Source organism: Lasioglossum baleicum, chromosome 13 (assembly GCF_051020765.1).
Source record: "Lasioglossum baleicum chromosome 13, iyLasBale1, whole genome shotgun sequence".
Lineage (NCBI taxonomy): Eukaryota > Metazoa > Arthropoda > Insecta > Hymenoptera > Halictidae > Lasioglossum > Lasioglossum baleicum.
In genome coordinates this window covers 14182919-14210796 of record NC_134941.1, presented here as the reverse complement: position 1 = coordinate 14210796, position 27878 = coordinate 14182919, and the positions used below count along the sequence as shown (strand labels likewise).

Genomic DNA, 27878 nt, shown 5'->3' with positions numbered 1-27878 from the left:
ACGCCGTTATTTTAAACATAATGCCAATATCTGCTTATATTTCTTTATTTTAAGTGGAACAATACATGAAAAAACATCATTTTGGATTTAAAAAATTTTTTAAAGTAGATTTGCCCATTTATAACATAAATAGAAATCTGTATTTATTTTTTATCTACTTTGAACACTGCTCACTGGATGTCGCGGATTACTTTGATAGGTTACCCAGTTTTTACATTAAATTCTACTTGATTTCTTCTTTAATACGAAATAGATAACTCAAAATGTCCAAATTTCAAGTTACCTAGTTCTTGCATTGAGAGGCGGCGATATTATTAATTATTCACTGTGACAAGAAAATGTTTCTATTCTATTCTATTGAATATACAAAAATTTCAAGACTTCCTTTCTATCAATAAAAAATTGAGGCCACCTTGATTATTTGTTTATCACTGTATATTTTTTATTCAATAACGACAATGCGAATCCAACGACCTATTTAATGTGGTCTTTAAGTTTCGAACAGCTAATTCTTCATTCCGGGCCACGCCGCGTCGTGGCCGCTTGAAATTCCGTGAAAAGTATTAATTACGACGCGGGTTGGTGGACGGGTCGGACAATTTGGCTCGCGCGGCGACCCGTTTAAACGATGCATTTCGAGGCGGAACGCTTTGTCGCGTCGCGCGCGATCCGTCTGGTGCCTATATGAGCTCCATTCGACGGGACAATCCATTCCACCCTCTCCCATCCAGTGAGCGTTAAGTGTACCGAGCGCGGAATTCTATCGAACGAGGTAGCACCGTGGTGTTTAGGGGTGGGGGGTGTATTATGGGGATCGACGCGGTAGTGGAGGAACGCCTAAGCGTGTTTAATTGTTGCCTCTCTCCGCCCTTTGTCTCGCGAAGCGGGAGCCGGCCCCGAGCCGTCTCCGCAACGCTATTACTCACTCGAACGCCCCATCTGTGTTGTGTTCCAGGTCTAACGTGCTACACTTGCGTCAACGTCAGCGATAACCAGGTATCGACGAGTCCATTAAACGCCCCCTTAAGAGTCCGTAATGCCTGTATCGCGCCCGGTCCAGCCGCAATTTCGTTCAACCCCCGAGGATCGTGCTCGCCATCGATCTTCCCTTATTTTCGCGCTACACTACTCCCGATGCCCCTAACCGCTTCCCTGGTCCAGCTAGAATTTAACACTTTGCCCAACACGACTGCTGTTTAACGGGGAAGGCCAGTTTCCAGGATTGCAACGGTTCTCATTTCTCGAAAATGCAAGGGATGAGCTTTTCCAGTAGTCGAAAGCGCTTAAAAGATCAATCCAGACCGCTGTCTGCCTCAAAAGTTCTATTTTTACATTCGCGAGGCGTAATTTTCACGAAGTTCCGGTACTTGAATGCTTGTGGATATTCAAAGTATGCTCATTTCGTTAAAAAGAAATGGTCGTTGTGAAGAGGAAGCTTCATTCCTAAAAAAAATAGTTTGCCGTGCCGTTCTACAGACGTTTCGATATCGGTCGGCAGCCTGTCTGTTTCGTTTGTAGCCGCGTTACTGGTTACGGGAATGATCGATAGGGACGGGCGCTTTCAAGAGATAGCTTCTCTCCGGGTCTGGGAGCACTGAACCTAACGGGCTTACGGGTTGTTTGGCGAACGAGTTAAGGCTGGTTTCTTTGGAATTACCGTAATGGGCGATAAGATTGCATCGGCGCCGGGAACTACAGGTTTTCAGAGATTTAGGGGCACTGAAAGTGTGCCGGTTGCGCTAAATTGTTTCACCGTGGATTCTCCAGACATTGTATTCGCTTGCAACCCTGTGGAGCATTCTTGTTCATTTTAGAACGAAGCCAAACCTTCTTATTTGTGTGCCCGCAAGCGAAAGTTTCGCACGAAATATATTTATGAAGCCAGTTTGTAGGAAAATGTTCAGCGCGGAGATTTGATGTACTTTATTAAGAAAAATTAAAATTGTGTTTCGCTGGAAATGCAGACTGGAATGAAAGCAGTGATAAATTTGTATAAAAAGTGAACATCCTTCTCTATTTGCAAGAACACGGAGACGTCGTCTATACAATTAAGAGAAGCAACATTTTTTTTCATATTCCACGCTGCCGTACACTCGTCACTCGGCAGCTCTCTCGTTACAGGGCGTGACATATAGTTTCGCATTTAGCAAGCAGATCGCTGTACCCGGTACTTCATTAATATTTGCATAAATTACCGTCCGCTCTTTTCATTCTGCTCCCGTACTTCACACGGCCGGCAGTATTTTCCATTTTTAATCCGTGCGTAAACAATCCGCCCAGCAACCGTGTTAATCCGTTGATTAAACACTTTCTGCCGGGAGGTAGTGAACGCACGAAATCCCTGGTCTAGCATCACCGTTAAAAACGACGGAAAAAAAAAAAGAATCGTAGTATTTTGTCGATTAATTCGCCCGAACGCGACGGACAAATCCAACTGAACCAACAACAACGATACGTATTATGATTTGCCGCTAAAAGCTATTTCAATAACGATACAAATAATTCCCCGAGACCAATAACAATTTCGTAAAATTCTACAGCACTTCCGGTCAATTTATCAACAATAAACACGAATAAAATCGCGGAAATTGAAAATCGCAATTTTCGCTGTCATTCGAAACCAAAATAGTCTACCGACTACGGAAGCTTCTCTCGAATATTTTTACAAACAACAATTATGATGACATCAATCAAGTACTTTTTTCCAGTGAGATTGAAACACGTGAAACTGAATATTTTGCCCTGAATCAATTTGTACAATTCGATGAGATCGTATTCTCGTTGGCGAGGCGAACAAAATTGCCGATCGTTCTCATATTTTTCTAATCTCAGGATTTGAAAGAACATTCTGAAGCGGCTGTAAACGGAAACTGTAGTTTACATTATAACTGATGCAACTTACACAAATGTTTAGTAGTTTATCTGATATAAAATAATTGAATAACGCAACAAATAATAAGGGTTAATAAACCGTTCGAATTTGATTCGAAACGATCAAATTCGCGGGGTTTTTCCGGCAGATTTCTAGAGGGAATTCGTAGATATTGGTTCTTCAATTCCCCACGCGTTCCCGTAATTAATAACGGTGTTCCCAAACACGGTGAATCCTCTATCGTCCCGCGTAACAGTGTAACGCAATAAAGAACAGAGGAGCAGAACGCGCAGAGCCGCGTGTATCTGTTTAATGCCGAACTGGAGCTGCGCACACGGCTGTGCCACGGAAAATTGATACGTATCAGAATTAATGAACGTGTCATTGCATTAGTCCCGTCGCTGCCAATATCCGTCCAATCGCCGGTCTCTGGAAATCAGGACAGCCCGATTTCCACCGGATATCTTCCCGGGGAATTTCCCTGGTCTATCGTTGGCCCGGCAGCAGCAGTTTCTCTCAGTTTTCCTTTTTCCCCTTTTCGACGCGATTTTTTCTCTCCCTCTCTCCCGTCCCTTTTATCCTCAAGTTCGATGGCAAGCGAGCACGGCGTCCAAGAAGTTTGTAAAGGCGATACAGTTGTCGCGAGCGTTCGCCTGGAACGAACCGAACTCTCCACGTTTACGTTTCGCTCCAGGAATTTTTACGAACCACCCACGTCCGGCGCTGATCGGCTCGCTGATATCTAATACGCCAACTTTTTGCCTATTTAACGAACCGCGTGCCTTTTCCAGCTTTTCGCACGTTTTCCCTTGCCGGCTTGTTGGCTGGACTCGGTTTGTTGGCTTTGAATCATGCGGTGCGGGTGATTGAATTATGCTCGTGGCAAAAGCCCCGTGTGTCGGGGTCAGGAATAAATTGTTTCTTATCGCACCCTTTTTCCGTTTTTAGGATTTTCCGTGTTTCCGAGATAATCGACTTCGAAAGTTTATCCAACAGGCGACGATATCTACAAGAAGTAGAAACGGTAAATTATGATCAGACACGCCAGCCTTCCGCTATTCATCGGCACGCGCGACCGAGGAATCTTCGAATCCGATTATCTCGGAAGCGAGGCGTCGTAGATAAGAACGTCATTCTACGTTTTCGACTAGATTCTTCCTGTATACTTCTCGGCAGCCACCGAGAGCAAGGATATCGATGCCAAAGGTGTACCATATCGAGTTAAACATTTTCAAACATGTAAAACAGTTCGTTGAACGTTTTCGAGCAAAGACAACACCGCATTCCAGAAACGATTTTAAGCAATTCGTTTAAGCAATACTCTAGAAACGATTTCGATCACCCGCTACACAGCCTGCGGATCCCGAGGCCAGCCAAAAGCCGATCAGGCAAGTCTGGCAAAAAGTCCCGCTGGACCGGGTCCACTTAAATTTGCCCTAACCGACATGTCTCTAACTATGTCTCTGAACTATTTCTCTATCTACTCTCTCTCTCCCTCTCTCATTGTCTCTCTCTCTTTTTCTCTTTCTCTGTCCGCAGATGTGCAACGAATGGGCGATAGACACGCCGTGTCCGGCGGCCGGCCGGGACTTCTGCAGATCGCTGCACATTTTGGACAGCAAAGGAAACAGCGTCTTGGCAAGCAAATTTTTTCGCAACACCCTCGAAAAAAGCTCTCTGCTCGGGTAGCCTAACCGGCGCGATAAGCTCGCTCCTTGCCAAGAAATATTAGCGGAGAATCGTCGGCGAAATCGTCTCGCAGATCGTGACCGATTGAAAACGCTTGTCTTTCTTTTTCTTTTTTTTTTCTTTTCTTTTCTTTCTTCGTCTGGAGTGGACGGAGGATTACGTGAAACGGTTAATTAGCGACAAGGTGTTCTTGGGCAAGAAATCGAGAATTATCGGGACCGTGTGCACTCGGACTTAATGAAGAATTGTTAATTGAACCGCCTCGTTCGGCCGGGGAAAACGGAAGCACATTATTGACCGAAAGCTTGAAAGCGGCTCTTCGCTGAATGCGAAAAAATTGTGCTGGTTCCGCTCGGTCGTAACATATTTTTCTTTTTTCCACCTTTCGTCGACCAGCTCGCCGTGAATTTCGCGTAATTATCACGGCGATCAGATGCACCGATTATGTTGAACAGCGCTCGAAAAGGTCTATGAATTTACTGGTTTTAAATTAGTAAATGCTAGGCTTGATTTGAAATTTTTATGTGGAAATCTAAATCTAAATCTTTCGAAATATTGCCGTGTAAATATTCGCGGCACTTTCGCGGCGGTATTAATACCTGATGCGGTTTTGTAAAGAAAATATTTTGTACAGGTTCACGTTACCAATTTCTATATTAATTAAACAGAATTTTCGAGCTTTTAGAATGTTTACGGACGGCTTTTGTTCTGTTTCACGCGAGGAAGGAATTTTAATGAATTTTCGAGAACCTTTACCAACATTGTGGCATATCAGCGGTCTTTCAGCGGCAGTTTTAATCTTTGATACGTTAATTAATAAGCTTTTGCAGAGATACTCTGCCTGTATGAAGAATGATACACGTTTAACGTTTAATGCTTTGCGTGTACGCTTAAATAAAAATAAAGCCAAGAAACGAAATTAACTGTTTGTCGGCGTTCGCAGAAGAGTTTACGGGGTTTCGGTAATTAAATGGGGTAGCTAATGAGCGCTTTCGACGGTGACCAGTCGCGGAAGAGTATTTTTAAGTCGGAGAGCCTGTCCCGGGAAGTTCAACACGGAGCGGCGTAATTGTAAAAGCGAACATTGCGGCAAAGGGCAAGGAACTACCTGTTGAGCAACGCGCGCAGACATGTATATATTGTATATACATATATATTAAGAGAAGAAGAATATTCGGCCGAGAGAAATTTCGAGGGAACTCGGTGTTTTATCAACTGGAACGTGTTATTACGCAGAACAGCCGAAGTCTAGCGAGACGCTGCCAAAACTTTCCGACGCTGGGGTACATTTTACTTAATCAATTAAAGGTAACTTCGCAAACCGGGGCTCCTCGAACTTTTCCAACCGTGAAATCTCAGTTCACGCAGGTAACCATGAAAAAACGATGTTACAATTCCGTAACTTCGCCTTCGAATGATGTTGAGAAGTACCTGCCGCTGACAGGAACAATTTTACTTGGATCTTTGTGTAGATTTAAAATCAATTAGAAAGTATATTTAAACTCTTCTCTTCCGAACTATCAATAACATATATTCGAACAGTAACAGAAAATCTGTGTATGTCGGTCGAAAAGAACAATGTTCCAAAAATAACGACAGAAAATCGATAAACCTCCGAAGCCGCACTGTAAACTGAAAACAACTGGAAAATAAACGGGACCAGCGAAAAAAGGAACGAACAACGATGTGTTACAGAAAAAGTTGTGCAGCGTTCGAAGCGAAACAATTTCCCCGCTCTGGAAAAAGTTTTGATTCCGGCCAGTAACTTCACCATTTGCTCCGATAGGAATTTCCTTTTAATTCATTACGGTAATTGTAGGTTATTCAAGCGTTTCCGGGTAGTTTGCCGATCCCACAGAGAACGTCCGACAGTTTCCGAGTCGGACGACAGGCGATCGGTTCCGAAAGGAACGAGCGGAATTTCGCGCGTTTGAAAGCGGGCCCCGCGACGCGACACGACAGTCGCGATCCTTTACGCTTGTTTCTCGTTTCACGGCTCGATTTAACCGTGTCGGGTCGACGCGATAAAATCAACACAGCCGCTGTGCGTTAGCTGCACCGCAATCATGCGACCCCGATGGAAATCAATTGCGGATTTGCCTCGTCGTGACCTCCCCTTCACAGATTGGCTCAAATTGCGAATTTTTTTGAGACGGAACTAAAAAGCGCACCAACTTCAAATTTGGTAGATTGATTTGGCAAACCTTGATGAACACAGTGCATTTTTTTCATGTAAAAATATTGGTCACGCCCAAAGTTATGTCAAAATTTCGATTGAGAAGGGCAGCCGGAAAGGGAGCAGTGTGTTTTATGGAAGATTCATGTGGTTACGAATTTTTAGCGACGTCACTAAAAAGCGCTCCGATTTTAAATTTTGTGAGCAGATTTGTCAGGCTTCGGGGAATGCAACGCAATTTTTTTTCTGCGAAAATATTGATCCTAACCGAAGTTGTGTTAGAATTTTAGCCGAAGTGCAGCCGGAATATTTTGTTGGAACATGTTTCATTTTACAATACGTCGTTTCGAATTTTTTGCATCGCAACTAAAAAATCCGTAGCTTTCAAACGTTATAGGTGGATTTGTCATATTTCAAAGAACGCAACGCAATTTCTGCGTGATGCGGAAATGTTGATTCTAACGGAAGTTGTGTTAGAATTTCAGCCGACGCGTGCAGCCAGCGCGTTTTATTGAAAATGTATGTCGTCACGAATTTTTTGCGACGTTACCGAAAAGCGCATCCACTTCAAATTTTCCGAATTGATTTGGCAGGCTTTGAAGAATGTAACACGATCTTTTTCATGTAAAAATGTCGATGCTAACCAGAGTTGCGTCAGAATTTTCAAGTAGAATAAATGGTAGAACATCGCTTTTTACGAGAAGTTCGCTGGTTTTTTAGATTGCGAGGACCGTATCCTGCGAATATCGATCTGATTGAAGTTCAGACGGTGATAGGACGTCTGCTGGAGTCGTCTGCCAAGATTGAAGTAAATCGGATATTTGGTTTTCGAGATATCGTGGCAGGCACCGTGAAAACTGCATTTAAAAACTCGTGATACAGCCGTAAAATGTGGAAAATACTTTGTGTTAAATAACAATTCATTTCTGTGTACAACTGTAGACGCTATTCACTCGAGATAATGCATCAAGTTCGTAAATTCCTGATTATCTCTTAATGCAGCGTGACGGTAATTTCAAATTGCATTTATTCCCGACAAATGGAATATTTTATAGCTATCATTGACTATTCATTAACGCATTTGTTATTGCTTGAGCATAATCCCGCACGTTGCGCTAAAAAGATCTAATTAATTTAATAAACGCCATTCGTTCCGACACCGTGTTTAATTAATGTCGTTTAACTTTCCAATTTTAGCAGAGCAATCTCTTCATTCCATAACATTTTCTAGTAACGACAATAAAATGATCGAATTAATTTTGCTCTCGCGGGTTTAGAAACGAACAAAAAACTGGCCGAACGAATTAGTTCAGAGAGAGAATGATTGATCGTTCGGAAGAAGAAAGACATAATCATCTGTGGAGTGTTCGGAAGCGTCTTCGGAGGCTTAACATCATTAGCAGTCGGATAAGCACATTCTGAACTCTTCCTATTATGAGCATCTATATTAATTAGGGGTTGGATAGCGTCGAGACCGGGTCGGCCGCGTGCTGCTTCTCTCGCCGATCGGTTAATTAATTCCTGGATAGCGTAACCAGCCCGTGGGAAGATCGACAGGTGACACGGGACAATTTTCAGGCCGGGATCTATCGTTTTACGAATGGAAATGTCCGCGGGAATCGCTCGCAGAATCCGTGTTCCCCTTCCGCTTGCAAATATTGATCGATCTCCGCTGTTGTTTCACCGAGTGGCCCCTGAGATTAGTTTTATGATCGCGTGTAAAAACGTTTTTAATAGTACCTCGGCATCGACTGATCCTGTGTATGTGTATCGGTGTACACACGAGATAGAGCGGGAGAGCGCGAGCAGCATGCATTTTTCATGAACGTTTGACGCCCGCAGATTTAGTATTTCCCCGAGTGGAAAACAAACGCCCCGCGAAACGATCTGCATATTATTCATGAACTTTTTTAATTAATGTTCGATTTCAATGGACACTCGGCATTGTCCCGAAACGGCGCGGCACGGCGGCAAGAAAGACAAGGATTCATGGATCCGCGATGCTGCTTAAAAGTTCGGTATAGCTTAATGGAGCGACGCTATAGTTCCGGGAGTATTAATAGACGCATAATTACGCTGGCGGGATTACGGACGTCTTAGCACTTCCCACCGGGTCCACGGAAGAAAAATTAAGTATTAATCATGCTATTCGACTAGAATCTACAATATTGTCGGAGTTCTTTCAGGAATACGACATCGTATAGAAAAATCAACCGAACGGTTCATTGAATCGAATCCGTTGGAAACGAAGAAAGAATATTTCCACCGGTCCCAAAGAATCCGTAATTCTGCATAAACGGAAAGCCTTCATAATCAGAAAATGGCGACGGTTGTCGACCAAGCACTCCGCGTCGCGTCGCGCAATCTCGTTCCACCCCCTGCTCCGCCAAGAAAAAGAATAACAATTCCGGATGGCGGAATTGCGGCTAGCAGTTCCATTCAGCTAGAAAGTTCCGGCAATTTCCCGGAAAAAGACACGGAGAGAAGGGGGGAAAAAGAGAAAGAAGGGTGTGTATAGAAGAGAGGGATGGAGGCGGGCCTGGCGAAACCGACTGCAATCATAACGATGAATATCCTACGTACAGGAAATCGAAGATCTATGAATTATACAGGCGAGCATCGGTAGATTCTAACGATGAACTGCTGGGAATCAATAGCCCGGGGTATTCCGTGAAAAAACCTATTCTCCCGTGAAGGATTGAGAACCCAGGAGCACTCGCGAGCTGCGAACGCGAGACAAACGACCGCGTAGAAAAATGCCGCTCGGCTTAACCCTCGACGCACGGGATTCGTGAAAATTGTTAGTCCTTTTTATTCGAGCCCGACCATCTCGAAATTCCTCGATCCCAATTAACGCGTCTACTACCGGCGCTTGTTTAACACATTGCAGGCGAGAGACCGTGATCACTAGACTGCGGATTTTATGCATTTTATACAATTTAAAGCCGTGGACATATTAGAAAGATTTTTTATTTGGCTCCTGCGTCTTGCAATCAATGAAAACATTTTTTATTTTGCACACAGTCCGCAGTCTAGTGATCACTAAGATCTTTATGCAAAATAAAAATTGTCTGTGTCGATTGCGAGAAATAGAAACCAAATTAAATGTTATCTCTCTTCCCTTAATGATTTTAAAAGAAGAACATGCAAATATAGAATCAACTCATTATTTGTCGACGAGAGCATTAAAGAAGTTCTAAAAAGAAATTGAGAGTGAGTACCCAGGTGCCCGGTTATGTAGATAAGGGTTAAAGGAACTTGTGTTTTATTTTATAGCATTTTTTGTAATTTTACCCATTTTGAAAGGAATAGATAGAATGAAACGTTAAGTTTGTAAGGTGGCCCTACGTAAAGGAAATTGCTAATTATCTGTAAAATGAATGTTTTTTGTAAATGATCAAGTTGACTAGCCCGCGAGAAAACTGAATTTGCTGGTTGCACGTTCAGCAACGTGAAAAATCGCGCCCGCATGCAAAGTGTCAAGACAAACGCTCTCGAAACAATTTTATTAGATTCGTTGAAAATTGAACCCTTTAACAGAGGGTCAGTTATTGAAACGATCGTGTTCCGGTTTCAGGTGAGCAAGAGCTGCGCGAGCAGCGAGGAATGCGGTCCAGCATCGGTGGGTTGCGTGCCGGTGGACACGCAGCAGGTGCGAAATAGCGAATTTTGTTTCGTGGCACCTGGTCGTGCCGGTCTCTCCCTTCCGAAAAAAATATCTACCCTCTATATACACATACAAACATCGCAAAGGGCCATATCGAAATAAAAAAGAATCGCAGGAGGGAGAGGCCGATAGCGCGACGGTCAAAATAAATTCGGTTATTTCGTTCCAGGTGTGCATCAGCTGTTGCGACCTGAGCTACTGCAACATCGACTCGCCGACGAACGCGACGAACGCGATTTTCTCGCGAAAACGTCGCGCAAAGCCAAAGCCGAAACGCAAACGACCCGGCAGGAACGGGGTCGGGGGCAGGTTCGGGTCACAGGGTACCGGTGCCCTGTGGCTTTTGGCCTCGCTCTTCTATGCATATCACTGCTGAGGAAGCTACGGCATAAGACAGCCGGTTAGAAGACAGAAGAGAGCACCAGGGACTGAAAAGGTTCCGCGAATACATTATCGATATTAACCATCGACATACGATGACTCTCGCTAATGTTCGAACACTCTTAAAAAGACGATAACTTTTTTAATGTCGGATCGTACGATTTGAAATTCTTTGGCAACGTGACCCAAATTTTTTATCAAAATTGCAAGCTGTTGGAAATGCAGAGAAAATACTAAAAGATGTATTTTCAAACTATTTTTGTGGGTTTCTATAGAAAATTTAGAAAACACGTTTCCTAGATCTGTATCAATTCAATATATTCTGAAAATTTCATCAAAATCGGCCGACGTTGCAACGAGCTACAAACAGAGATGTTTAAAACTGATAAAAATTGCAATTTTTCACGATTTTCGACCTCTTGTAACTGCAATAAATCTAAGGATTCTTACATCTTTCAATGTCTGTCCGATTTCGATGAAACTTTTACAATGCATATAATTCACACAGATCTACAAAACATGTTTTAAATTTCCAATACATACCCACATAAAAAATCATTGTTGTCCGAATGTCCATGCCCACTCTTCCCCTGCTACTTGCTGCCTTGAGTGGACAGTAAGTGTAGGGAGAAAAGTGGGGCTGGCACGTATAAACTTAACCTGCTACAACTGTCTTCAATCTCCGCAGTAAACAAAAGGCAGAAAGACAGAAGACGGAAGAAGAAGAAGAAGCTGCAGCCCGGGATTGGTCTGATCGTGGTCCCTGTGGCAGCTCGAATCCGCTCGAGGCCTCGCGAGACATCCGGCCTGATCATCCGACTGATCAACCAGTTTATCCTACTCGTAATTCTCCGTTTCCCCCCATCACTCTAATCGCTCTGTGTACGGTGTCCGTGTTTTCATTGTTCGACCCAGACCCGGAGACTCGTGATCCCAACATATCTTGAGATAAGGTCCGCGAGAGGACTCGTCCTCGCCGGAATTTTCACGCCAAGCTCTATCTCTTTCTCTCTTTCTCTCCTCTCGCCTTTTCATCTGTATTTCATTCGCTCTATTCTTGCTCTCTCTCTCTCTCTCTCTATCTTTCGCCCGCGTCTAGACAAGCTCCAAGATAAATTGCGAATCGCCGACGGAGCGTAATTATTACACGACGGTGATGTATTTTAGCGGCGTAAGGTAGCCAAGTTAAGAACCGTCTTGTCTTTCCCCGCTCGTTAATGAGAACCCGACACCCGACGAATCTTTGCGAAGATCGATGGGTTTTCTTTCGAGCGAGGTAGAGAAGGATTCTTCGAATCTGCGGGATTCCTCGGTCTTTTTCTTTTTTAGGGAATCTCGAGGTGTTTGCTCGATGCGATGGAAAAAGGAATTGTTCGATTATCGTAGATGAGTAGTTGTGCTTTTAGAGCGACGGCGAATAGGGTCTACGGTTTGGGTTCGACGCTTTCGCTGCTACTGATTTCTCAGTGTTCGTTTTCGTCATTCTAAATTCTAGACTCTCCGCTCTAGAGTTTCGAATTTAGAGCTAGGAAAGGCTCCCGCAGCTTTCTTTATTGTTACATTTCGGTTTGACACGTTCATTGCCAAGTTACCACCCTCGGAGCATCCCACGGAATCATTGTAATTTAGTCAATGCAACCAAGACTGAAAATACAAACTTTATTACTACACTGTGGATTTTATGCACTCATGAGAAAAATATGTAGGAGACATTCGAATCAATTCAATTTTCTAAAATCGTTAAAGAAGAAAACTTCCATTTGGCAATATTTATTTTGCATAAAAATCCGCAGTCTATTTATCACGATGATTAGTCCGTTGACTCTTCTGCATCCTTCGAAACGATCATTATAATAAATCCTAGTGGACTCTGAAAATTTCATTTTCCCTGATGCAGTATAGAAAAAGTTGATTTTTGGCAGGGAACGTGTTAAACGTTGATTTATATTGTCTAATGATAATTCTGATGTGTTGTTATCTAATAATTAATAAAGCATATGTCTACAGTGCCAGACAAATGATTCCTCCTCATATTTTTCCTAGTTATTGTAAAATATATTTTCTGTTAAAATCCTATTGAAACTATATGATTGAATAAAGGATTGGTTCAGAAAGAATTAAACATTCGAATTCATTTGGCAAAGTTCGAAACATTATTATTTTGTACAAAGAAATCCTTGACCTAATTCACTTATCTGAAACGCGAACTCCAATTATCTGCACCATATATCATGGATAGTACGGAGAATTAGGTAAATTTCAACCATACGACCCAGAGGCGACCTAGTTAATACGAACAGCTTTTCGGGTTCACATGAATGGAGTTCAACTAATACATTTCTTAACCCTTGAGTGGACTTCCGAGACTGATCGCAAAAATGCGACGTCTTAATTAATAGATCTATCATTCGTTTTTACTTCGTGCTATCGAGAACATACCGAAACATTCAACTCATTAATCAACAGACCACTTAAGGGTTAGACTAAAAATACTTTTACAATTTTCTACACGTGTATCTACTCGATAAAAACAATTTTCTATGCATCTCTTTCGAATTATAAAACAGAAAATTAATCTAACCAGCAACTAATTGAATAATCACTGTCAACCTGAATGGAAAACCACGAGAAGAAACCTACAGTCAATGCGTTAAGCACGAGGACACATGAAAAGTGCAAAACTTGCGTCAGAAATATCATTAATAGACTGCAGACCCGTACGCAAAATAAAACTGCCCCGCACGATCCTGCAAATTCTCTGAACGTTTCAACAAATCCTTCTGGCGAATCTACAATCCTATATTTCTCTTATCCGTTTCAGTTCCGAACGAACAAAATCCGCAGTCTACTAATCGACGCGAGCACGTGCGCACGAGTAGCAGCGAAAGTGTCGCAGGACCAAGACGAAATGCGAAACGATCCAAGGATTCATTTCACAACGGTGCCGAAAAATCCGTACCATCCTTCCGGACAGAATTTCATTTCGACGGCGACATTCCCCGCGTGTTCCCAGCTGATCCATTCAGAATTTCCGTGACAGGTCGCGATCGATCGTTATCCTCCGGGCACTTGTTAACAGAACGCCCACGCCACGATTCGCGAATATTTTGCTCGGCGAGCAGCGTGACTCGTTCCCTCGTTCCTCGTAATACAATAACCATCGACTCGACGATCCTCAATCTTCCTTTGAACACGCGAGCTCCGCGGTGGCTCTAGAATCCGAGAAATACGGAGAATTCTCGAGGTCCCTCTCCGGCATTGTTTCGCTATTTTATAATTGACCCCTTTCAGAACCTGGATTTTTGGTGGAAGTCTAAAACGCGAGTCGATCAAATAATCTGAGCGCACGCAAACATCCTAATCGAGTTACGTTCTAGTCTGCGGATGTTTATGCAGTTTGCAATTTTTGCAGACGAATTTTAAGAAAGTGTAATCAAGTAGACTCATGTTTTTCGTGGTAGTAGCCTTTGTAGATCTGAAACAAATAAAAATCGTACTAAACTCTGGGGAATTTTGTATTCATTGCATTTATTATCGCGAATGCATAAAGATCCGCAGCTGCACGTAACTATTACGAATAAATATATCCTAGACCGTCGAAGTCCTCTTTACTTTTGCGGCCGGTAAACTCACCGCAGCAAAGGCTTTCTGTCGCTATTCCTTTCTCAGCGAGGAGCACGAACCTGAAGAAAAACCACTCTCGCAAAATCCAGTCCTCTTTTGCTCATCGGGTTTGTGCAAATGCCGCAGGAACAAACGCGACGAGTTCATCTCGCAACTATTACTTCGGGTGCACTCGACTCTTCGAGTCCCTCTATCTCTTTCTTATTCTCAAAGGAGACAGAAAAGCGACGCTGCTTTTCACAGATCAATTTTCCGTTCGAATCGCGTCGTTCGAACGGAAAAGCCGGGGATCCCGCTCGATATATCGAGTATTTTTCCCGGCGCACGCTATCAAGGGCAATGGAGAAAAAATCGTTTTTCCCCCGATCCCGAGAGTCCCACGGAAAAGCCGATCTGTGTGTGAGTGTGTGTGCTCTCGGCATTGCCCGTGACGCGTGTGTGTATACGTGACGTGCACACACCGGAAACAGATATGCAAATTCGCGCGCGAATGCGAATTAAAGCGCAACCACGCCACGCCGCGCGAACATTGGTTCGAATGATCGATAAACTGGAATTACACGTACCTAAAAGCTGTTTACACACCTACAGACTCGCCTACTACGGACTATTTATTGCTATTACGATCACTAAACAATTATACATATACATGGATTCAAAACAAATAAATGAATGAATGAATGAATAAATAAATAAATATATATATATTATGATATATAGAAATTATACATTGTTTCGGCATGAAGATGTAAGAACACTGTTGGTAATGAAATAAAGAAAACTATACTTGCCAGACTGCCATCGAGAGAGTTTTCATTTGACCCTATTAATTTTTTAATTTAATTATATATTAACCCGTCCATTCGTAAATTTTTACGACATTCATTGCGATGTAAACATTCCCCCTCTTGCTTAAAGAATGTTCTCTGAATATTAATAGTTATGTACAATATTTATCAGATGATTGCTTAAAAGATCGTGCTCGATTTGAAAATAAAATTCAATGGTTAAATTTTGAAGAATACAGCTTTGTTAATCAATTATATAGTCACAATTCTTTTCTACAATTGTCTAATATAATCGCTCTAAGTGTTTACCTTTATTTATTTTGTAGTCGTTAATAGCACGTTTATGCTCCTCCTGTCTTACCTGTTTCAAATTGCTCGTTTCTGTCATAAACACATCAAATCCGCAATTTGATCATAACCAATAAACATTTCATCAAATCAAACTTAAAAACGTTTCAAATACAATCTCCAACGATCGATAATTGAAATTATTTTACAATCTCCAACGTAATGAAATACACTTACTTGGTCCAACAACAAATTTTGAAGTAGAACGTTCTCCACCATTTTTCGCGCCCTTTCCTACTCCGCACATTGTCGTCGTCCATAGCATTTACAGCAAAAGTACCACGTACTACGTAAACAATGAAATGGATCATTATTATACATCTCAGAACTAAAAAAGCAATAATACAGAAATAATTTGAACACTTCGATTAGACTTCGCGACTCAAAAACGATCCAAAATATTGAATAAAGGCACTAGGCCGCGTGATTTACCATCGTGGTCCCAGGACCAAATAGCGGTTTTTAAAATTTCCAAAATGTTTCACGAAAACTACACTGATACTCAAAACCATCAACTAATCTTGTTCTCTATCGCTTACCAAAACTGTTTTGTACAATTAACAACCCAGACAACGCGATTATTCACGAAAGATTAACAATTGTTGATAAAGGAATAAATTAACGTTCGCCTTTTCGAAGCGACGCGACGGCCGAGCCCACGAGCCAGAGTGATCACGTGACACACTGTCTTTCCGTTTGAATATGCTAGGCGGCGCCACGATATCGCGCGCATGCGTTCTATCAAAATCTATATTAAAATGGAGGAAAAGAGTCAAGTTGTCGAACGGGAAGCGAAGAAAGATGAAATTCACGAGAAAGATGGGAAGTTGAAAAGGTACGTGGACGATCGTTCATTTAACGAAATATATTTGCCGTTCGATTTTCAATTAACCTCTACGGGAAACGTTTCCTCTGGAAGGGATCGTGCGTGGGTGTGACGAACTAGCCACGATCGTTTCCCTACATTCGTTTTCTAATTATCAATGAAAGTGTCCTTGTAAAACCCAGAATTGAATGGAGAGGCTCGTATATTTCCGTTCCGACGTTGCGAAATATATTAATCAGAGAAAATCATGTTCGTGCGGCTTAGTAACCTGCTATGCATGCACTCTGAACAGCTTCCACCACTCCATCAAATATTCTTTGCGATATTTATTGTTCTTCACTTGTTAATACCGATAAACGCTTTCGAACGACTGCGTTTAACTTTCGTTTAATTTATTCTCCTCCCATTTTTCGTTCTAGTGTGTTTTCATGTTATGTCAGTGTGCATGACTGTACGTGTGTGTACATGGAACGTATTCACTCGTAGCTAATAATGGATTATTTGTAATTCAGTTCAAAAAAGAGAAATCGTAAGAAGAAGAACCAGATGGCTCACACCGCCACGGAGAACCATGACCATGCGGGTCACAGGGATGATCACGACATGCACAGCTCTTGTAATATCTGGATGAAAGACATACAAATGGCCATGGAGGTGTTCAACATGCACCAGAAGCCAGCCAAGACTCAGGAGGAAGCTATGCAAAAGCCTTACCAGTTCTGGAGCACGCAGCCAGTGCCAAAAATGGGTAAACTTATAATCTAACGCCAGTGTCGCTTAGCCACGATATAAAAGTTACATTGTCGATTCTACACAGATGAAAAGATTGTAAAGAACGAACCTATCGAGCCTGACAAAACGTCCATAAGGCAAGAACCTTACTCGTTGCCGGCTGATTTTCAATGGGATACTCTGAATCTCGACGATCCTTTAGTTTTATGTGAATTGTATACTTTGTTAGCCGAGAATTACGTGGAGGACGACGACGCGATGTTTAGATTCGATTATCCGCCAAACTTTCTCAAGTGGTAAATAGAACAGATGGATACGAGATAAGGAGCCAGTCTGTAGGATTGTGGTTGCACAGTAACTTATTTCAGGGCACTGCAACCCCCCGGATGGTGCAAAGAATGGCACTGCGGGGTACGAGTTACCAAAAGCGGACGTCTAGTCGGTTTCATTTCCGCTATCCCAGCCACTCTGCGTGTGTACTTCCAGTAGGTCTCAGACAGTCTGTAACAGCGTTTCTCAACCCTTTTGTTCCAAGTATTTTCGCAAAAGAAATCGTTCAAGTTGCTATCTCGAACTCAGACAACAAATTATTTCACTTGACACTCGGATAACGAAGTAATCTAAAGACGATTACTCTGTTTGAATATCTTAATATACGATTATATGAAATAACGCGTAGCCAGATAAGATAGTATATTATCTTAACGTAATGCCTAGCCTGATTCATATTCGGTACATTCAGCTGAAAATCTTTTCGAATCTCGCCACTGCATGTTGAGAAACGCTGCTCCATCGTAATGTCCCTGATGACCTAACGGAAGTGAACTTTTAGCACCCAGAAAATGGTGGAGATCAATTTCCTCTGCGTGCACAAGAAGCTGCGATCAAAGAGAGTCGCGCCGGTCTTGATCCGCGAGATCACTAGGAGAGTAAATCTACAAGGTATATTCCAGGCTGTGTACACTGCAGGTGTAGTGTTGCCAAAACCAATAGCAACTTGCAGGTGGGTACCAGCATGATCCGTCAAACTGTTCAACGACAACCTAACACTGAAACTGATCCCTAGGTATTGGCATCGTTCTCTTAATCCAAAGAAACTAATCGACATCAAGTTCTCGCACTTGTCTCGCAACATGACGATGCAGAGAACCTTGAAACTGTTCAAACTGCCAGAAAACACGAAGGTGCCAGGGTTCAGGAAACTGGTGGAGGCGGACATACCGCAGGCCCACAAGCTGCTGACCGAAGTAATGATAACTAGACAGGAAGGTAACGCTGAAACCTATCGAACCACTGACTGGATTCCTGTTTCAGTACTTGGAGAAGTTCGATCTGGTGCCGATCTTCTCAGTCGAGGAGTTCCGACATTGGTTCCTCACGCAGGACGGGATCATCAACAGCTTCGTGGTGGAGAACGACGGGAAGATCACGGATATGGTCAGCTACTATACGTTGCCTAGCTCCATCATGCACCATCTAGTGCACAAGACGCTTAGAGCTGCGTACAGCTTCTACAACGTGTCCACGGTGACTCCTTGGCAGGACCTGATGACGGACGCTTTGATCTCTGCGCGCAATGTAAGTCGCAGATCCGTTCTGACCATGTAAAGTGCAGTAATCCCGCGATTTAAGCGCGATGGAGCTTTGCGGTCTAATAATAAGCCAGTTCGACTACCCCTTCTACTAGGGGCGTACCCTAAGAGGGGCCAAGAAGCTCGTGGTGCCTCTTCTTTATTTTTCATTATATTTTATGGGACTTTCAGCAGCTTATTTGTGGCATTGTTCTGATTAAAATGACACTAAAAGCGATATAATTTCTAATTCTCTGGTCGAATCTCTTTCAGCTGGGCTACGACGTGTTCAACGCGCTGGACCTGATGGACAACAAGGAGTTTCTGGAGCCGTTGAAGTTCGGCATAGGCGACGGGAACCTGCAGTACTACCTGTACAACTGGCGTTGTCCCAGCATGACGCCCTGGAAGATCGGTTTGGTGCTCCAGTAGAGATCTCTAGCTCAACGGATCTAGGAAACAAAAGCACACAATCTCGCACGTGCAAGCTTACCAAGGTGGATAAAATGGTTATACAATAAAAACCGGGGAGAAACGAAATTGATTTAGGGGTGGAGGAAGGAAGAGGAAGAGCGACGCTGAAACCAATTTGAGGGAGCAGACCTCGACGTTCTCCTCGAGGCTGGCTTCTCTCTCACACGCCGATGTAAAACTGGATGTCGGGCTTCGCGGATTGTCACTCGTGTCGCCGATCTCGCTCGTGCTTCCCATAGGTAAAGGCCGGCGAAAGATCGGGACACGCTTGTACGGCGCGTGTGTATAGAACGTATGTGCGTGACTCGAGCAATGTAGATAAATATCGTACATTAGTAATTTGCAGAATCCACGCAGCCGGGGGTGCACGTCATCACACGCTCCCCCGCGCTGATGGACCAGCCGCGTGGCCATCCACAACACAGTTTTCAATAAAGGCTCCCGGACGCTGTTTTACCTTCAGCATCTTCTTGATTAAATAGGTCGCAGAAGTATAAGGAAGTGAGAGTGGAAGAGTTTAAATAAATCGTGGTCGAAAGTAATTCTGTCTAACCTGGTTCTTCTACCCTCTGAAACTCGCTTTCGTATGATTTATCTTACCACCTCCTTAGCTTAGTGATACAGCTTCCGGTTGAGATTAGATAACGGGTTAGAAAAGAAACCTGTGTCTAGAGATTGTCGTTTAGGGTGGCACTGTAGCTTACGATCCTTTGACGGCTCACTTCCTGAGAGGTATCTTTGGATGTTCGAGAGTTCCGTTCCAAATTGTCCCGGAAAATCCCGAGCTTCTAATCGTAGTTGCCGGGCTGCTTAATGTCCAAGGATGTTTCCTGCAGAGCATCTTTGATTACGCTGCTTCGCTACGCCCAACGCGTGCCCTTAATGCGAGTCGAGGTCTTCTCAGCCGTCACTGTTGATCAATATTTAACACACAATACACGCGCCAGTGACACGCAAGGCCTCCACGAGATAAAAGCTGCGAAGCGATGACCATGTAGCGATTGAAGCCTCGTCTGACGTGTAAAAATTAGATGAACGGAATTCTGTTTTCTTCGAGGTAGTAATATGATTTCCCCATTTTTTAATCACTCGGATATTTTGTTGCGTCTTTGAGGAATCGGAAAGTAATTTTTGTTGAAAGCTTTTGTATTTATTTCGGACTGGGTGCTTGATAGAATACTTTTTGCACTTGGAAGAAGATAGCAATTTTTATGAAAGAATTTTTGTGTTTGTTTCGCAGCGAACAATATCGCTGTTTTCGAAGGTTGAACTTGTAATTAAATTATTTATGTAGATGTATGCGAAGGTTCGAGCAAATCGGGTGAACACGTTTTTCGTTACCTTGCGTGCTAATCGTCAGGAAATAATTTTTAGAAAAATTCATTCACTGTGCCAGAAAAATAAAATTGCGAGAAAAATTTACTATAGTTTGTTTTTGTACGAAACCACTGTATTCGGCAGCGATACAACGAGAAACTGAAATTGGAGTAATGCCGACAGTTTTGTGATTTAGCGAACAGGTGAACAAGAATCCTCGGAACATATTTTTCCCTCAGGTATGTATGATTAACAACGAAAAAGTGGAATGCAGCGTCGCCTTGACCGTTATCAGCCGGTTATCTAAACGCGTGAGAAAGAGGCACACGGAGGACTGTTTTAACACCCTTGTAAAACCGTTCCACCTAATCAATTTGGTCGTTAAGATTAAACGGGTACATTCATTACCGGTCGGGCTCGATAAATTGCCGTGTGGGTTCAGCCATAGCGCATTAATCATCCAACGAAAGACGCACGGACAATTACAAAATACCCGGCGAATTCGAACGCGTAACCTTCTGAGAAGCTTACGCACGGTTTTACCTCGCGAGATAGGGACGCGTCCTTCGCGAAACGCGCTCGGTTTTTCCTTCCCCGATAATTATTCGCTAGAACGGTCCTATCGTGAAACGTACGATTAACGAGCCCTCGAACCCACCTAGCATACTCGCGGGGGTTGCTTAATTAATTACTACTGCGGGCGAAACTGCTCGCAATTAATCGCGCCGGCGATCCTCTTCGATCCACGATCGGCTCGTACTTCATTGCAATTTTTAAAATTTCCTCTTGTTTATCAGAGGAGAATCTGATATGTTTTAATGTTCTGACAATAAGCGACTTCTCTTTGGATAACAATATTCTTAGCTGTTGAATAACACCATTCCGGAGGAACTGCTAAATATTTTCTTGCCGGTTTTACAATCCTCAGCTGTTTAATTTTCCGCGTCTTTCGTTTGCAGCTTCAAAATTCGGCAATACCATTCAATTCCATTATTATTTAGTTTGTTGTTCAGTTGTACGTGGCAATTTGAAATAGAATCACAAATAACATCAATCGCATAAATTAGTATCGATGTTCTAAAAATTATGCAAATTAAAACGAGGATGCATTGCTGCACTATATGTTAATACACGTACAGAAACCGCGATCTCTAGGTCAAACCGTCGTCGACCAGAAGAACGATATAAATTCCGAATTTTGCAATCTCTCTCGGAGGAGCCCCTCTCCAGACTTTCTCGAGCCAGCCGTGCCCGCATATCCACTTATCATCCGTAGCACTGTTACAACACGGTATTATGACACTGCTAACGAAAATCATCAGCTCGCAATTCTAATTGTCGTAGCAATTAGGGAGATCCGTTGATCGATAGAGCCCGTCGAAGCACAGCAAAAACGTCCAGCATGTCCCAGAAACTAATCAATTCTACGCACGCATGGAAAACATGTATGGTACTATCCACGATTAATCTTGTTTCCAAGTACAAACGAATCTGACGAACCACCGTGCACCATCGCGCATTGTTATCCTTCGGGATGCTCCCGGGATTCGTCGAATCCGACGGCGTGAATGAATCGGCAGGTGTCGGTTGTGAAAGGTGGTCATTGTTGATCCTCGGCGAGGGTCCTTCAGTTGTGATCCTTGTCCCGGAGGGCAGCTGTATCGATTTCCCAGCGATACGTCGAGGAGGACCCGGGTCCGAGAGCTGAATGCACTTTCTTATTGTGCTGTTGGATTGATCGCGGACGCTAGATGCCCTTTTACGCGGCTGGCGAAATAAGAAGAGGAGAGTAGAGTGGTCGACGAAGAAAAAAGACAGGGAAAAGGAAAAACGGAAACGAGAAATCACCGAACAATACACCCGGAGAGCCAGATAACAGCGAGGAGCGGCGACGAGCACGTAGGTGGGGAACACGAGACACACGATGCGGAATAAATAGTGGCCTGAAATCGAGCGGAATTCAGTCGCACCGCTGTCCTACCGTCGTCGTCGGCGTGCTGGGAAACTCGTGGCACCCCAGGGGTCATCGCGGAATCATCGTCATCCCCTTCGCAAGCTGAAAGAATCGATAAACGAACGTTACTTCGCGGTCGCAGATACATAGTGGACGTTTACGGTGCCCGGTTCATGTACCCTCGGGCACGGAGATGCTACTTTCAGTGCTGTACCTGATGGCGCCTTTCCTACTCGTCGAAGGATTCCTGTTCGGGTACATACATACTTAGACACATGAACTTTATACTTGTATCTCCGTTACTCGTCTTTTCGATGGACGATTTTTGCGAACCCGTCCGTGTTTACCGAGAGTTGGCAGGCCTCTTCTGCAGCTCCTGAAATACCCATAAAGCGTTCAAGTTCAGGAACCGAAAATATCTTATCTAATTCGTGTCATTGGCCGGCGAGCTGACTCCTGACCGGCTGAGGTGGGACTTATTGTACGCGTTTGATGCATGCTCGCTGACTTATTGTCGCTCACTATAATGTTCGGACACTTTTGAAAAGACGATAACATTCTTGAGATTCAACCAAACCACTTCCATTTTTTAGGGATATTTTCGTATTGAAAAGAAGGTGTTTAAACAAAAAATTGTTACATCAATAACGAAGCTGAAGTGAGTTTTTGAATTATTAATGAAGTTGAGGAAGTTAAGTAAAAGTAAAAATTGGTTAGAACGAATAATATATGTATAAACGAGCTGTCTGTAAATATAGCGTTGATTAAATTAAAATCAGAACAATGCTCAAATTATAAAAGAAAATTTCCATCTGTAGAACTTTGAAGATATGATGCTCCTCAAGTCATTACAAAGATATCCTGGAAAAAGCTCGTTCAGCCTCCACACTTGTAGGTTGAATGATTAGTATCAATCAATTTTGGTTACACTAAAAACTGAAGCGGTATCCTGCGGGATTGCAATCCCTGATTCCAAAGCCAAATAAAAACGTCATCCCAGTTTCCTTCTTCGCAGTTTCCTGCCTTCGGTCACCCCGAAAGACGAGGACCGGCAGGAGTTCAACGTTTACTGGAACGTGCCGACGTTCATGTGTCACAAATATGGTCTGCGGTTCGAAGAGGTCTCCAACAAGTTCGGGGTCCTTCAGAACGAGAAGGACGAGTTCCGAGGGAACGATATCACGATTCTCTACGATCCGGGCATGTTCCCAGCTCTATTGAAAGACTCAGATGGTAACGACAACGTCAACTATTAACCCCTTGCCTTAGAACATCGTGTCTGACTCGTGATGAAGATTCTGAACAGATTCGAATAAAAATGTATGTTTTTTGTTAATGCACAGCGATTGGAGAACATGTAGGCATACAATAGATAAAAGTTTTCTCCTTTCTCAGGAAATTACGATGTACGAAACAGGTCTAATCATTGAAACCGTAAAATAAATCGTAGGGCAATGGGTTAGTCTCTTCAAGCATTATTACCTTTGATACCTGAGGATAAATGTGCGAATTTTTCGTCAGGACACGTGGTACGTAGAAATGGCGGAGTACCGCAGGAGGGTAACCTCACCAGGCACCTGGAGGTCTTCCGGAAGCACTTGACCGAACAGATCCCAGACGAGTCATTCCGTGGCATCGGTGTGATCGATTTCGAAAGCTGGCGACCGATCTTCCGACAGAACTGGGCTTCCCTCCAGCCGTATAGAGATTACTCCATAGAGTTGGTACGGGAACAGCACCCGTTTTGGGACAGCAGGAGCGTCGAGCAAGAGGCGAAGCGCAGCTTCGAGAAGTACGGGAAACTTTTCGTCGAGGAAACGCTAAAGGCTGCCAAGGAGATTAGACCGGGAGCCAGCTGGGGCTACTATGCTTATCCCTACTGCTATAATCTGTCGCCGAACCAGCGCAGCGCGCAATGCGATCGAACCACCGTGCTCGAGAACGATAAGTATGTCTCGCGAAACTTTCGTGCGGATACGTTGCACAAAACGCAAAAAATTGCAAATTACGCTTCGCAAACGTAAAAATAGAACTTTTATCTAGCGCTTTTGGCTACCGAAAAATCCTGGAAACGAATCTACGAGTTAAGCTTAACACATTGATGACCGACCACGAGTTGATTCGTGTTTGCACTTGCATTATCAATTTCAATTTATGAATCCCAAAGGTTCAAAACCTTTGTTCATTCGATGATTGGTATACAGTTTATCATACTAAAAAAAATATTAACAGTTATATAAAAGATATGTTCAAAGTTTCATTAAATTCATTATGTATAAATACAGTTTATTGAAGTTTATTTAGATTAATAGAAATAATAGCCGGTGACATGAGATAGCCTCTGTGTAAAATTGCCGGTCAACAATGTGTTCAAATATATCTAAAAGCGTTGTCTTCCACAATTCGAATTATTTCAGCTAGCCGTTGTTACTCTGCAATTAACTCGAAATTCGATATACGGATTTGCGACATTTCAGACGATCCACCGCGTTAGAATCAAGTTCGGAAGTACCATAAAAGAAACCTAACCGCGCAAGGATACTGAAAGCTCTGGCAATCGCGGGATCATCAAAATCGCGGAGTACAGATGATCGATTGATACAGTTTCGCTAGCGTCAGTGAATTAGGAATCGTCGCGTGCTCCAGTTACCGTGTCTGTACCAGGGTAAGCAGATTACCGGTCACGTGTCAAGATCACCTAAACGATGCCAGTGCCAAGGACCTCGCTGAAAATTCAAATCACTGTTCGCGCACATAGAGCTGACGAGCGTCTTATCTAATCTCGGTGGCACACGCGATAACGCGAGCGAGAAAGAGAGACAGAGAGAGAGAAAGAGAGAGAGAGAGAGAGAGAGAGAGAGAGAGAGAGAGAGAGAGAGAGAGAGAGAGAGAGAGAGAGAGAGAGAGCGCGTCGCTACCGAAGTCCCTGATGGTCACGCTGTTCCAGAATGTCATGGCTGTTCGAGTTGGAGGATGTTCTTCTGCCCTCGGTCTACTTGAGACTGGGCCTGACAGCCGGCGAGAGAGTGGGCCTGGTCGGTGGCAGAGTGAAAGAGGCCCTGCGGGTCGCGAGGCAGTCGACACCCAGGAAAAAGGTTCTGCCTTATTACTGGTACAAGTACCAGGATCACAGGGACGCGTATTTGGATAAGGTGAGCAGCGAAACTGCCTCAAACGACTGTTTTCATTAATCCACCCTAGCACAACTTGGCACAATAGGGAAAATTTTAAGAAAATGAAAAGTGTGGGCTACTTAAAAAATCGTGTTTCTCAGTTTGTTTATTTTTTATATAATAGCTGTAATATTCGAGCAGAACGTAGCACAAACTTAGCACAACTGTCGAAATTAGTTAATTCAACAAGTGGGTGACTAACTTCTAGGAGGTATTGCATAGTTTTCGAGACGTAGAGGGTAGGTAGCCGTTCTCCCTCTGTTGCTCTTGGTTTTGGAAAGATCTTCAAGGGGATCCGAAAGATGTGTCACCTGATTACCGGAGGCCCGGGAGACCGCTGCTCAAAGTGGATTTATCTTCGCAGGCTGATCTAGAGGCCACTCTACGGAAGATCTCGGATCTAGGCGCGGACGGGCTCATCATTTGGGGCAGCTCTAACGATATCAACACCAAGGAGAAGTGCCAGCGGTTCAGGGAATACCTGGACAATGATCTGGGACCTATCGTGGATCGGGTTAGGCGCAACGCGTTAGGCTTGACCAGCTACGAAGCTGGTCCTGCGGATGATCGAGGGGGCGTTAGTGTCGATCAAGTGTGATCCGGGCGAGATCTTGCGGACTAAGTGCTCTGGACGAACATTCAGAGTGTCTTGACCATTTTTGACTAACAAGGAATGATAGTCTCGAATTCGGAAATTCAAAAAATTAGACGCGATTTTTCTTCGCGCGAATTCACTGTAAGAGGCTGACATCAACTTCGGCTATTTCTCGATTCTTTATGTAATTATATCAGCAGGTGAATTTGATGATTTTCTATAAAATTGTTAGTTCGTAAAACGGTTGAACGACCAAGGGTCTAGCTACCCTACCTGGAAGAGCGATCTTCATCCCCTAAAATCTGTACTGAACATACTTCCCGAGTTCTGTGCAGTGCATGAATTTCGTAGAAGCTGGAGGGGCTTGGCCAACACCCTCGCCAGTTTCTAATTGCTTACGCGTGCGATTACCATAAGTGTGACGCGCGCGGAGAAACCGTGCGACCTTCGACGACAGCGAAAGATGTCGGCCGTACGTCGCTGAAACCAAAGACGACTGAACGGGACTTGCTGGGGACCGTGTCTCGATTGAGCAACTCCCGAAATAAATCTCTTGAGAAGCTAACTCTGTTTCACCTTCGAAAATCTACTCCCATCGAGAGGCGTTCTCCAAACACCCTTATCACGCCTATCACACCGATCCGTCCACTAAAATCAGCACCACCAGTCCCATCTTTGCATTATAGAGAAACGAGAAGGCACATCCCGGACCCTTGCAATCCTGGAAAAACGAGTGTACCCCTTTAATTAGGTGCTGCACATTTGTTAGAACCGTAGTTGCGGCGCGGCGATGCAATACCCGTATCCTTAAATTTCGTACCACGTGTACACGTGTATTTTGGTACCCGTTGAAAACCACGATCTCTACTGGGAACCGGCTGAGACCGATGCAAAGCGCATCGACTCGGTTCGCGCACTTCACTAGAGCGTACGACAAGTTTTACTGGTTCGAGGTGTAAGGCCTCGGGCGATCTTGCTTTTTACAGTACACGCGACGACGGCGGCGGCGACGACGACGACGACGACGATCGTCGTTGGTAGAGGTAGTCAAAGATCTCTCTTGCTTACCGTTGATCCCTCCCTCTCCTCTCTCCTCTCACGCCGGTCGTGTTCCAGAGAGTAGTGTATATAGTGATCCTTTCTCTTTCTGCCTCGAAGAGCGGTTACCTGGTGGCAACCGGTGAACGAAGAAGGAGAGAGAAACGGAACGGGAACGGCGCGGAACCGAACGAACGAACGAAGGTATACGCGTATACTCACGGAGTAGAAGAAGGAGGAGCTGAAGGAGACTCTCCGGTGTTAGTGGTGGTGTGCTAGTGGAGGTGGAGAGCCGCGAGAGAGGAGAGGAGGAGGAGGAGAGAACGGAACACGAGAGATCGGCAGCACAGTTTCGTGTTCAACCTCAGCTCGGTTCGGCTCAGCCTCATATCGGATCTCCTCGAGTGTGTTATTCTCTCTCTCCGCGAGGCGCAAAACCGCTCCGGAACGGAACAGAGTCGGATAGTCGGCGTGCATTCGCGTTCGCGAATCCGCCTCGAGAGAGACCGATCATCCATCTCTTCGTCTGCCTCTTCGGGGCCGCGAAACTAAGGCCCCGAATCAAAAAAAGATCGACCAGTGAAAAGAAAGGAGAACAACAAGAGTTACCCCGCGAATTTCCCCCCCTCTGAGCCCCCCTCGCCGAGGAAAAT

The 27878-nt window shown here is 43.9% G+C and overlaps 3 protein-coding genes across 3 annotated transcripts in view; all 3 read left to right on the top strand.

Moving 5' to 3' along the window:
• Positions 1–15326, top strand: part of LOC143215240 (uncharacterized) — a 133865-nt gene extending 118539 nt beyond the window's left edge. Inside the window, exons 3-7 of the mRNA XM_076437198.1 lie at positions 956–996; positions 4412–4510; positions 10315–10389; positions 10574–10840; positions 11474–15326. Coding sequence (XP_076293313.1) covers positions 956–996; positions 4412–4510; positions 10315–10389; positions 10574–10780 — 422 coding nt within the window. The 3' untranslated portion in view covers positions 10781–10840; positions 11474–15326. The remainder of the gene's footprint in view (positions 1–955; positions 997–4411; positions 4511–10314; positions 10390–10573; positions 10841–11473) is intronic.
• Positions 15327–16224: 898 nt separating this feature from the next.
• On the top strand, positions 16225–19690 carry Nmt (N-myristoyl transferase). Its single transcript, XM_076437194.1, has 8 exons — positions 16225–16380; positions 16884–17119; positions 17189–17399; positions 17472–17588; positions 17936–18106; positions 18170–18350; positions 18418–18681; positions 18948–19690. Exons 1-8 carry the CDS (start codon positions 16277–16279, stop codon positions 19104–19106), a joined length of 1443 nt encoding a protein of 480 aa, XP_076293309.1. The 5' UTR covers positions 16225–16276; the 3' UTR covers positions 19107–19690.
• Positions 19691–22476: 2786 nt separating this feature from the next.
• LOC143215238 (hyaluronidase-like) lies at positions 22477–26190 on the top strand. Its single transcript, XM_076437195.1, has 5 exons — positions 22477–22674; positions 23435–23652; positions 23941–24367; positions 25367–25571; positions 25957–26190. The coding sequence occupies exons 1-5, from the start codon at positions 22613–22615 to the stop codon at positions 26188–26190; spliced, it is 1146 nt and encodes a 381-aa protein (XP_076293310.1). The 5' UTR covers positions 22477–22612.
• Positions 26191–27878: the final 1688 nt, after the last annotated feature.

Bases quoted from the DNA above. Each gene is read 5' to 3' on its own strand.
- LOC143215238 (XM_076437195.1), top strand. From the start codon at position 22,613: ATGCTACTTTCAGTGCTGTACCTGATGGCGCCTTTCCTACTCGTCGAA. The intron at 22,675-23,434 runs GTACATACATAC...CCTTCTTCGCAG, and splicing joins GTCGAAGGATTCCTGTTCGG to TTTCCTGCCTTCGGTCACCC. The intron at 23,653-23,940 runs GTAACGACAACG...ATTTTTCGTCAG, and splicing joins TCTATTGAAAGACTCAGATG to GACACGTGGTACGTAGAAAT.
- Nmt (XM_076437194.1), top strand. From the start codon at position 16,277: ATGCGTTCTATCAAAATCTATATTAAAATGGAGGAAAAGAGTCAAGTT. The intron at 16,381-16,883 runs GTACGTGGACGA...TTTGTAATTCAG, and splicing joins AAAGATGGGAAGTTGAAAAG to TTCAAAAAAGAGAAATCGTA. The intron at 18,351-18,417 runs GTAATGATAACT...TTCCTGTTTCAG, and splicing joins CCCACAAGCTGCTGACCGAA to TACTTGGAGAAGTTCGATCT.